Genomic DNA, 12,972 nt, shown 5'->3' with positions numbered 1-12,972 from the left:
TGTGTAAAATGTCAGTGATGATAATGATGATACACCGTGCGGCCTACGTCTTCACCATGGAAACCATTGTTGCTGCACAGTGTGTACGCTGCTCTCCACGGTAGTGCAGACAGTGGTGGGGAAAGTACTAAGTAACCAAACCGTTTTGACCTGAAATTTAGAATGCATTTTAAAAATGTCTTCTAAATAATGACAATTTTCAGAAAAAAACTCATGTTTTTATATCAGTGGTGCTCAAGATTTCATGTCAATTAAGGACCCCCAGAATTATTATGTATTTGGCCGCCGAGCCCCATCTGAAAATATGTTGTTCCTGGCAGGGACCCTCCAGGCGCAAAGATTTGAGTTAAAAACGTTCCCTATGAAGGAATATATATTCAAAGATTTGTGCCACATTTTCACGTTTTTTCAAAAATCAGCAGACCTACAAGCTCGTAGCGCGCCACTCGGTGGCGCGCTACGAGCTTGTAGATCTGCTATTTTTCAATAGCTAAATTATAACCCGAAGGCGGGGTTTGGCGAAAGGGCCTTTCTGTGTGGAGTCTGCATGTTCTCCCCGTGTCCCCTATAGGGTAGGTACCCTCACAAAAAAACATGCAGTAATCCTGGTCTCTATACTGCCTCCCCCTGGCCAGCCGGGGCGCCTGATGGAGGGGAAAGGAACTGGTTGGAATAACGTGTTCCTTCCACGCGCTACGTCCAACCAGGGAAACTCCCCCCCTGTCAGGTGTAAAGGAGCAACCTGGACACTCAGGCATGAAGGAAGCATGAGTTCAAGTCCGTTGCTCTCCCCTTGTCCCCCATATATGGGGACTAGGTTGGCGGAGGGTGTGTAGAGCCCAGGATCACATTAGATGATTGACACAGGGGTGAAAAATGGGTTACAAAATCGTGGGATAAAAAAAAAAAAAAAAAAAAAAAATTATAACAATGTTTAAAACACTAAAAGGAATACCAAAATGTAGCAGCGGTGTAACGAGATGACAGCGGGCCCCCGGGGTGGGGCGATCACTGCGAGGCCGCCTATGACGGTGACCAGTAAAGCTCCGTTGAATTGACTTAAATACAACTGCACATTTTGGCTGTACAGTAGACAGTGAGATAGAGATGGCGGCAGCGAAATATGCCTTGAAAGTGTACAGTACATACAGTACTTGAGCGAATATACTGTACTTTTATAACCACTGAGTGGCGGAGGGGGGCATTGAGAGGCAGAGTGTGGATTTTCCAAAGGCCACGGCAGGTTTTTAGAGCTAGGGCACCTCTGGAGAAATGGTGCTCAGCAAGGCTCATGCTTAACCCATTCTGAACGGGCACCCATTTTGGTGTCGGCATCATGTTATGCTTTAGCTATTGAAAAATAGCAGATCTACAAGCTCATATCGCGCCACCGAGTGTCGCGATACGAGCTTGTAGGTCTGCTATTTTTGACAAAATCGAAGAACGACTGACATTTTTTTAGAATCTGATCTCAGGTCAGAATGGGTTCATCAGACCAGTGTGTGTCCATTGGAAACCTCGTATGAATCTGATCTCAGGTCAGAATGGTTTAAATCCCTGGAGTTCCAAGCGCTGCCTTCCTTGAGCGCCTTCAAATGTATACATATTATAGAAAGAGACTCTATATGACGCTCTTATTATTACTATCAGTAAATCGGTGCTTCTCAAACCTTATATTTCAAGGGCCGCTATATAACTCTCAGTCATGGTCCTGTAAATGTCCAAAAACAGGTAAAACAAACAAAACAAAACAAACAAAAATAACCTGTATTTGAAGGATATAAAGCTCAAAGCGCAGAGAGTCTCCAGACATAAATTGGACGGAGTTAGAGAGAAGGCCGGGGTGTATGGGTTTTGTTTGGGGTCAGTGCTTGCTGTGGCATCAAATCGACTCTGCACTTGATCACACACAACCTCATAACATCGCCTGTTCCCTTCGCTCCACCTGAGAGAAAGGAGATAGAGAGAGACAGAGACACAGAGAGAGAGAGAGAGGTGAAAAGGTGTTTTTTTTTATTGATTTTTGGTATGCATTTTTTTTTTTTTTTTGCTGCATTCGACCGTGTTTGTGGTGGAAGAAAACACGAAAACAAATTCACTCCCCTGGTCTAATAATAATAATAATTTTTTCGAGTCTGTTTTTGTTATAGTGTGAGTTTGTGTGGTGGTTCTGGACGTGGCAAAGGTCTACTAAGAAATGATCTTGTGTAGCACTCTCCACTGCAGTGTTTTTTTTGGCAGCAAATTTCTATTTTAGTTTAGTCATAGTCTTTGGACTGAAACTTTAGTTTTAGTCACATTTTAGTCACCTGGAATGTCTTAGTGTTTGTCTAGTTTTAGTCGACTAAATGTCATAAGATTTTAGTCGACTAAATCTACAGTTGATTTAGTCGACTAAAATGTATTTTGGCGGGTCTTGATGCCGTCGTAATGAGTGTTTTTACAAATAGCCGATCTACAAGCTCACAAGCTTGTGAGCTTGTAGATTGGCTATTTTCAGCATGCAACCGAGTGTAAAATGACTTATACTGGATCTCTTGTCCACTAGTCCCTTCCTAACATTTTAGTCTAGTTTTTATTTGTCGACGAAATTGTCAGTATATTTAGTCTTAGTTTTAGTCATCGTAGCTTAGTTTTCATTTAGTTTCCATTTGTTTTTGTCAGTGAAAATAGGTAGTCGACGTACATTTTTCGTCTTAGTTTTAGTCGACGAAAACAACACTGCTCCACTGGATGTCCCATGGCTCCCTCCAGTGGAGCGCTACAGTATTACAAGATCATTTCAGAGTTACTTGGCCCCACTGAGGTTATTTTGTTTGTTCGCTGATGCAGGCAGATTCTGGGATTCGTACGGCCGCCAGGTTGTTATGGCAATCACGCCCCCATAATGGGTTACCACCAGATTCACCAGGGTTGATCTGGCTTTGCTTTTGCAGCCCGGGAGGGCACCCAGGCTAGGTCTAATCACAATTATTGCGAACGCAATGAGCACTAACTATGAGACCCTGCAGATCATGTCTGTGTGTGTCTGTCTGTCTGTCTGTCTGTGTGTCTGTCCCGCTGTGACACCACCCGCCCGCCACCAGAGGGCGCAGCTGTAGCGCACACACACACACACACACACTAATTGTTGTTATTGCAATTTACGAGCTGCGTTCGCTTCCCGCGTTTGCGCGTCTTACTTGTTCTAGATAGTCACAATTATTTTTGCATCATTGTCAATCGTTTCCATGTTGAGAAATGTCCATACAATTTACAAACATTTTTCAAAAATGGCAGAAATAGCAGATCTACAAGATAGACAACACAACGTGAGCTTGTAGATCAACTATTTCAGCTATTTTGTCATTTTATTTCCCCATTATTTTATTTTTTTGGAAATAAAAAATGATTAAATGTATCCGTGATTTCTTATTATTATAAGTTATTAGTCATGTCTGTCCTGTGCAATTTGTCATTACGAAGCCTAAAAGGCAAACAGAAATACAAATTGTAACGTTCCAATGTTCCAATGCAAAAAAAAAAACCCACAATGAAGTTGTTAAACTCAATTATTTGTGACAATTAATCGCCGACTTAAATTTGTAAATGCCACAGCCCTATATGTGTATTTACTGTATACTGTACGTTTTGGTTTCATTTTGTTATCTTAGCTTTCGAAAATGCGCTTCATGAAGACAGTGTATTGTGTTTATTATTATTATGTTAACCCATTCTGACCGGGCACCCATTTTGGTGTCGGCATCATGTTATGCTTTACCTATTGAAAAATAGCAGATCTACAAGCTCATATCGCGCCACCGAGTGGCGCGATACGAGCTTGTAGGTCTGCTATTTTTGAAAAAAATCAAACAACGACTGATATTTTTAGAATCTGATCTCAGGTCAGAATGGGTTCATCAGACCAGTGTGTGTCCGGCGGAAAACCTCGTATGAATCTGATCTCAGGTCAGAATTGGTTAACAGTGTGTCCTGTGTCTCCCACACAGGCAGTCCCCTCAACCTGACCTGCAGAGCGTTCTTTGGGTACAGCGGAGACGTCAGTCCACTGATCTACTGGATGAAAGGAGAGAAGTTCATCGAGGACCTCGACGAGGAGCGGGTCCAGGAGAGCGACATCAAGTAAGGCCTGGCGATAATTACATTCAGCTGTGGTCTTTGTTTATTATTATTTTATTATGTATTGGGGCATTTGAGCCCACGGACCACCATTTCATGACATTTAGCCTCTCTCCGACCCAAAACCTTCTCGTCTCACTTTCTTCTACATTCTCTAATTGCGTGAACTTCTTGTAAATTAAGTAATGCAGATGTTTAACCCATTCTGACCTGAGATCAGATTAAAAAAATGTCTTCTATGTCAGTCGCTATTCGATTTTTCAAAAATAGCAGACCTACAAGCTCGTAGCGCGCCACTCGGTGGCGCGCTATGAGCTTGTAGATCTGCTATTTTTCAATAGCTAAAGCATAACATGATGCTAACACCAAAATGGGTTCCCGTTCAGAATGCGTTTAACAATAATTTTACTCTTGAGAGCGTTAAAATGAAACCAAATGGACCCGTACGGGTCCATTAATTTGGTTTCATTTTATGCTCTCAAGAGTTAAAGGTTTATAAAGAAAGGTCTATTTTCTTTATTGAGTCACACCAACTCCCCATCATTTAGCTGGGGACCACCTGGACCCGCCCCAAGGACCACTGGTGGTCCCCGGACCGCTGGTTGAGAACCACTGGTGTAAAGTAACTAAATCAAATGTACTTGAGTATTTCCAATTTCCAATACTTTTACTCCGTTACATCTTGGATCCAAATATTGAACTTTTACTCCACTACATTTATTTGACAGCTTTAGTTACTAGTTCCTTTATTTGTAAAGGTGGTATTATATACTGTACTTATGAAATATACGGTAACCACTTCAGCCCTATACATTTTGGCCATTTGAAAATAGCAGATCTACAGCAGATGTTATACATTTGAAAATAGCAGATCTACAGCAGATGTTATACATTTGAAAATAGCAGATCTACAGCAGATGTTATACATTTGAAAATAGCAGATCTACAGCAGATGTTATACATTTGAAAATAGCAGATCTACAGCAGATGTTATACATTTGAAAATGGCAGATCTACAGCAGATGTTATACATTTGAAAATAGCAGATCTACAGCAGATGTTATACATTTGAAAATGGCAGATCTACAGCAGATGTTATACATTTAAAAATAGCAGATCTACAGCAGATGTTATACATTTGAAAATGGCAGATCTACAGCAGATGTCATACATTTGAAAATAGCAGATCTACAGCAGATGTTATGCATTTGAAAATGGCAGATCTACAGCAGATGTTATACATTTGAAAATAGCAGATCTACAGCAGATGTTATACATTTGAAAATAGCAGATCTACAGCAGATGTTATACATTTGAAAATAGCAGATCTACAGCAGATGTTATACATTTGAAAATAGCAGATCTACAGCAGATGTTATACATTTGAAAATGGCAGGTCTACAGCAGATGTCATACATTTGAAAATAGCAGATCTACAGCAGATGTTATACATTTGAAAATAGCAGATCTACAGCAGATGTTATACATTTGAAAATAGCAGATCTACAGCAGATGTTATACATTTGAAAACTTGAAGGGACATTCTGCATAATGAGCACTTTCTACACTTCTGGTACTTTAAGTACATTTTGATACCAATACTTTTGTACTTTTACTATAGTACATTTTTAATTCCAGATTTCTTGATTATTGATACTTTAAAGGGATTGTGACATTAAAAAAAAGGTTTTGGAATTGTTCTTGTTTTTTTTAGGTTTTCTAATCTCAATTGCACCCAAAAAAACATGAACTTTTAACATTCAGTAGATTTTCTGTGATCTGGGGTTTTCTGGCTCAAACAGGTGCTCTGATTTGCCGGCAGTTAGTGACATCACTTACTGCAAATCCCATATATGTCAATGGGATTTGCCAGCAGATGTCACTGTTTCACTGTGTTGCCTGTTTTCATTGTAGCTCAAAAGGCCCAAAAAAACCCAAAGAAAACTTCAGACCACAGAAAATCCACTGAATGTTCAAAGTTCAGGTTTTTTGGGTGTAATTGAGGTCATAAAACCTAAAAGAAAAAAGAAAAAGAAAAAGAAATGAAAATGAATGTCATAAAACCTTTAACTTTTTCACCACTTACAGGTCTGTAGCCTTGGATCAAGACGACCATAGATGTATTTGATGTGGTCTGACTTAATTGCTTCCGTATATCTATGATGCTCTTTATATATAGTCACTGGAAATCTGCAGGTTCATGTTCAGGTTCAGGTTTATTTGTCATTTGTATAGATACAGAGTATACATACAATGAAAATTGTTTTGCTCAGAGCACTCACAGTCATACATACACACAGGACATAAACAAACATCTATAGTGCAAGAAAAGAAAAAAAAAACAGGAAAAGAAAAGTGCAAGTGAAGTGAAGTGCAATACAGTTCAAGGTCAGCTGTTCAGCAGCCTGACTGCCTGGGGGTAAAAACTGTTACTGAGACGGGTGGTACGAGATTTGATGCTCTGGTAGCGTTTTTTGGAAGAGTAGTAGTTTGAACAGGGTATTTGCGGGGTGGCTGGTGTCTTCCATGATGTTATGGGCTTTTTTTCATACAGCGAGTGGTGTAGATGTTATGGAGACTGGGTAATTCTGTAGTGCCGATGATTTTAGCTGCTGTTTTAATGGTCCTCTGCAACCTATTGCAATCCTGAGCGGTCGTGTTACCGTACCACACTGTGATACAGCCAGTTAAGACACTTTCAATTATACAGCGATAAAAGTCCTTTTGGGTACTTAAGCCAATTTTTTTAAGGCGCCTCAGAAAGTACAGTCGCTGCTGCGCCTTCTTGAGGATGTACTCGTTGTTGAGTGACCATGTGAATGTGTCTGTGATATGTATGCCCAGGAATTTAACCCATTCTGACCGGGCACCCATTTTGGTGTTAGCATCATGTTATGCTTTAGCTATTGCAAAATAGCAGATCTACAAGCTCATATCGCGCCACCGAGTGGCGCGATACGAGCTTGTAGGTCTGCTATTTTTGAAAAATCGAAGAACGACTGACATAGAAACATAGCTTTTTCAGAAAACTGTCAGGATGTAGAAGACGTTTACAGAATCTGATCTCAGGTCAGAATGGGTTAAAGCCTGTATACTTCTCCATACATATGAAGTGCTGACCCTGTAGCTTTGTATGTTAACTTGAAATTGAGAACCCATGTGTGCACTTTGTATCATTCTGTTTTCCTGTGATTTATAAGGATCGTCAGTGTTAATTTAGGTTTTGTTCTGATATTGTCAGAACAGCGCATTTTTGCAGGCAACCTGACAACCGTTTATGTACTTCAGATACAGTTTTGCAATAAGGTCAAGATCCCGCAAAATCAATTGAGTGAATTTGTGAAGGCATTGAAACCCACATTAACCCATTCTGACCTGAGATCAGATTCATACGATGTTTCCGCTGGACACACGCTGGTCTGACGAACCCATTCTGACCTGAGATCAGATTCTAAAAATGTCAGTCGTTCTTCGATTTTTTTCAAAAATAGCAGACCTACAAGCTCGTATCGCGCCACTCGGTGGCGCGATATGAGCTTGTAGATCTGCTAATTTTCAATAGCTAAAGCATAACATGATGCCAACACCAAAATGGGTGCCCGGTCAGAATGGGTTAATAGACCTATTTAATTAGATTACAAAGCTCCCTACTACCTTTATCGACAGACTTGACAGCAAACCATTACATGGCTTTGCTCAGCTGTACACATGTCACAATGCACATGAATGTTTCATAAGCTTGTTTAATAATGCAAACAGATATACATGCTTTGCGGTAGCATGGAAGCTCTTTATGAGTGCATTTAAAGCTGCTATAAGCAATATAATAATAATAATAATAATATGTCAACATTTTAATGACTTTGTTTTTAATTTATTTGATTAAGCTAAGACGGACCTAGATCACGTAGCAGACCTCGGATACTATATCAAGGACCTGCTACCGACCGCCGGTTCTACACTCAAGGAGAGAGATCTCTGTCTACATACAGTCCAGACAGTAGCTTTCATCATGGCCCAGGCGGAAGAGCTCCGAGTTCCTAACCGCCGTTCGAGCCGAGACGGCCGCTCAGGCCGCCCGAGCCGCGCGAGCCCGGGCCGCCGCCCAAGACCAGCGCCACGCTGAGCTAATGGCGGCCCTAGAACAGCGCCACGAGGAAACTACGGCGGCTCAGGACAGGCGCCACGCGGAGGCCATCGCGGCCATCAGGGCCCACGCAGGCGCGGCGGGACCCCCGGCTCAGCCCGGGCCGGAGGCCGGGCCGCCCGTCGACGGGCCCCCAGGCGGCGCCCGTCAGGCCCCGGCTCCGCCCTCGGACCATGGACCGCCTGCCAGCGCGCCCCCAGACGCCAACCGCCACGGCGGATCCGCCAGTGGCCACCATATGGACCCGCCATACGGCAGCGAGCAACCGGCAGACCCGCCGCATCGCGGCCACCCACGGCCCTCTGCAGCACACCGCAGGGGCACCGCTCACCGACCCGACGACGCCTACGACGCACGGCCGTCGGACCAAGACCCGTACTGCCACAGCGGCCCTGCCGCGGACCGCGGGAGCGTTTGGACGGACCACGGCCGGCCCAGCCTATCAGCATTGGGTCAACAATGAGGCCGTCATCCTCGAGAAATTCGACGGCACCAATCCCAGGTCCTACCGACGCTCCGGCGACGATATGAGGTACTCCGACGATCAACAGTGCCAATACCTGCTGCTGTACGCCGCGGGCGAGGCCCGCGCGTGCGTCCAAAACGAGATCGACGACACCGGGTCGAACGCGGCGTTCGCGGACGCCATGAGGAAGCCCGATCACCGCTACGACGGCCCGGACCGAGTCGACGTCCTCGTCGGACGCATCGAGGAGCTCCCAGCGCCCACGGACGCCGACGACCTCGAGCTCCTCGTCGGCCTCCTCGACGAACTGGACAGCAGGCTCTGGGACCTACGCCGCGACACTAGCATCCGGGCGAACCCCGTCGCCTCCCTGGCCGTCGACAGACTGCAGATGAGAATACAGGTCGCCTGGGACAGCAGGGTGGCTGTGATAGTCGGCAAACAGGGGGACCGACCCGTCTTCATCGCTGACCTCTGCAGGCTTCTGCAGGAATCCGCGTACACATGGCGACTGTTCCCCCCCGCCTTACCGTCGTCCCGGAAATCGGACGACAACGGGTACCAGCACCCGCGCCCCCCTAACCCCCCGCCGCAACGGCACCATCCGCCCCGCGACCGCGGTCAGTCGCCTCAGCGACGTGACGGGGGGAGGGGCGACCGAGGTGGATGGGGAGGGGCGATCGAGGTGGCGGGGGGAGGGACCGCGGCCAGCCGCGAGCGCCCGACAAACCGGCGACCGTGACTCGCCGCCTCAACGCGGCCAAAGACAACAACAACAAGTTCTGTCCGGTCTGCGACACGGACCGCCACTACACCGGCGCGTGCCAGGTCCTCCGGAAGATGACCAAGGTGCAGAAGGAAGAGTGGCTGAAGACGAACAGAGGCTGCTACAAGTGCGGCAGGAGCCACCTGGATAAGGATTGCAGCCTCACCTACTCACCTCCACCTCACAGCCCCTGCGGAGTGTGCCCCGGCGACCACCTTACGCCCTTCCACGAACTCAACAAGGACGCCAGATACCCAGAGTGACTGGCAGGGACGCCACGGTCGACCGGGGGGGGAGAAAGATCGACCGCCTCTACTGACGTCGTCGTGCACTAACCATGAGCCGCGCCGAGCGGACAGCCAAGGGTCGAGGACGTTCGGCTCCACGACCCCAACAGGCCCGCCTGCCCACAGGCCCGCCTCCGCCGACCAACAGGTCTGCTGACCAACAGGACCAACAGTCGGAGTTCCGCAGCCTAGTGCTGTCCGACACCCCAGCCTCGTCCTGCAAAGGACGCACCAAGGCCACTGCGTTGAAACAACGAAAAAACGAAAAACTTGCGTGAAATCTTCAAAAAACACAAAAAGCAGAAGCACTTTGTTGCTCGTACTCCTATATTTTAACTGTGTATGTCGTAAATAGAATGTCCCATACAAGAGTGTCGCACAAAAGTATCCACAGTTTTAACAATAATTAATAAAGGAACAGGGTTTTGGACATACAAGGTTTCCACCCGGCACCAACGACCCGTTTGAAGTCTTTGGAAAAGGCCATCTCAAAGTGCTGCCAGGCGGTCCCTTTTTAAGAGCTGCCACGGGGAGACACGTCTGATGAATTAGGAACACCCCGCAGAGTCTACAAACTGCAATGATTAGCAGCAAGCTCACAGCGGGGAAGTGCTAGTCTGTGTTAGAATTAAGTTACAGTGGGTGTTGGTCCTGTTTTATAGAATTAAGTTACAGTGGTGGGGAAGTGTCCGTCTGTGTTGAGGCCTCTTCAGACTGACGCGCGTCGTAATTCCTTTTCAACGAGGGGCGGGCGTTTATTTTGGAGAAGTTGAGGGGTGAATGCACGAGTGGATTTCCACGGGTGCATCCCCACGAAATTGTTGCACGCGTTCTGGTTTCGTGCACACGCCCGCTGGGCAACTAGACCTGGATTGAGCTTTTTTTTTTTATGTCTTACGCATCCCGTAACCCCTCATGAGCAGACCTGGAGTACGGCTGTTCGCTGATCCAGGCGACAACAACGCCTGTGTCACTCACTCCCCATCTTGAAAGGACAGATAGTTTAACCCATTCTGACCTGAGATCAGATTCATACGAGGTTTCCACTGGACACACGCTGGTCTGACGAACCCATTCTGACCTGAGATCAGATTCTAAAAATGTCAGTCGTTCTTCGATTTTTTTCAAAAATAGCAGACCTACAAGCTCATATCGCGCCACTCGGTGGCGCGATATGAGCTTGTAGATCTGCTATTTTTAAATAGCTAAAGCACGACATGATGCCAACACCAAAATGGGTGCCCGGTCAGAATGGGTTTACTAATTAGAAATCAGTTAAATTAGAAAGTGGGGAAGTGTTTTGAATTGAACTCCTGAAAAACAACATATGAACATGTGAGGTTTCTTCCCAACAGACAGTATACAATGCAAAGCCTATACTGGAATAAACAAAGCAATTACTGACTATCCAATAATCAATATGAACAATTTGCAGTGGCCAAAAGAGACCCCTGTTAATAAGATGCTTGATTGATTGATTGAAATATGTATTAACAGTTTGCAGAATTACAGTACATTTCAAGCACAAACTCAATACAAAGACTGTTAACTGTGAGTGGACGACCCAATTAAGCATTACACTTGTTTACAACAGGACGTTGTTCAATTCATCAAAACATTTAGAGACGTACAAATAGACACTTCTATGTAGCTAAAGAACAGAACAGGAATTCATCATATAGGAAGGAAAAAGGGAAAAGAAACATATACAGTGAGGGGAAATGGGGGGGGGGGCGGTGGGGGGGATTCAGATTTTACAGAGGCCAGTTTCGAATTGCAGCCGTCCGTATAGGTGCCCTTTGAGAGCGGTTTTGAAGGAGTCAAGGGATTCACATGGCTTAATGACTGTTGGTAGGGCGTTCCACATTTTGGTGGCATAGGAGCGAAAATAATTGCTATGCTCAAGCTTTTTCAAAAATAGCAAAAAAATAGCCCATCTACAGTTCAAGCTCACAGTGCAGATTTGAGGAGCAGAGACAATCGGCAAAAGCTGGTGGCGTTATGAAGGATTCAAGCCATCACACCCGCAGACTGTTTGAGATGCTACCGCATGGGAAAAAGTTTCCACAGTCTCAAAGCGGCGGGGAACGGACTGCAAAAAAAGTTGTTCCCTGAACAATCGGATACATGAACGAATTGATAAGAACCAGAGCGAAACAGGGCAGAGGAAAATGCTACCCCCAACACACACACACACACACACACACACACACACACACACACACACACACACACACACACACACACACACACACACACACACACACACACACACACACCCCTTCACCCTCCTATCTATCCTATTTGCTCGAAATGCACCTTCTAAACTAAATGTGTTGTATATATGGAACATATACAGTATAGCCTCGAATTGCACCTTTCTAAACTTTTAATAATTGTAATGGAACATAACAACAACCTACCTTTACCTAACTTTGCTACTACAGGGAAAACATGCACATAATACAGTAGGTTACACTCCTTCTTATTGTTACTCGTTGTTTTCTCTTTCTTGTATACTCCTTATCCCATTCTGACCGGGAACCCATTTTGGTGTCAGCATCATGTCGTGCTTTAGCTATTTAAAAATAGCAGATCTACAAGCTCGTATCGCGCCACCGAGTGGCGCGATACGAGCTTGTAGGTCTGCTATTTTTGAAAAATCGAAGAACGACTTACAGCATGTACCTGTACACGAGATGTAACAATAAAGTACAATCTTGAACCTTGAATCACACATTATTGTTTGATACATATTGTACCTGGCGTACAATATTGTAGTTAGTGGCGTTTAGTTAGTGGTTGTATTTGTATTTAATACATTATTTAATACACAATATGTACTGAGAAACCATTCAAAATGTTTTTGTTCAACACCAGCATTTTAACCCATTCTGAACGGGCACCCATTTTGGTGTCGGCATCATGTTATGCTTTAGCTATTGAAAAATAGCAGATCTACAAGCTCATATCGCGCCACCGAGTGGCGCGATACGAGCTTGTAGGTCTGCTATTTTTGAAAAATCGAAGAGCGACTGACATTTTTAGAATCTGATCTCAGGTCAGAATGGGTTCATCAGACCAGTGTGTGTCCGGCGGAAACCTCGTATGAATCTGATCTCAGGTCAGAATGGGATAAATAGACACACATGCACCTAGTATATAGGCATGTGTGTCCACTGCACTG

The 12,972-nt window shown here is 44.9% G+C and overlaps 1 protein-coding gene across 1 annotated transcript in view; it reads left to right on the top strand.

Annotated features, from left to right (window-relative positions):
* Nucleotides 1–12,972, top strand: part of LOC310854144 (interleukin-1 receptor accessory protein-like 1) — a gene marked incomplete at its 3' end in the record, with an annotated part of 690,918 nt that overhangs the window by 619,026 nt on the left and 58,920 nt on the right. The window contains exon 7 of the mRNA XM_083758663.1: nt 3,990–4,122. Within this exon, the coding sequence (XP_083614789.1) occupies nt 3,990–4,122 (133 nt within the window). The remainder of the gene's footprint in view (nt 1–3,989; nt 4,123–12,972) is intronic.

This window comes from Protomyctophum parallelum, assembly GCF_964188405.1.
Source record: "Protomyctophum parallelum genome assembly, chromosome: 23".
Lineage (NCBI taxonomy): Eukaryota > Metazoa > Chordata > Actinopteri > Myctophiformes > Myctophidae > Protomyctophum > Protomyctophum parallelum.
The sequence above is the reverse complement of the archived record's forward strand: the minus strand, read 5'-3'. Positions and strand labels throughout refer to the sequence as shown.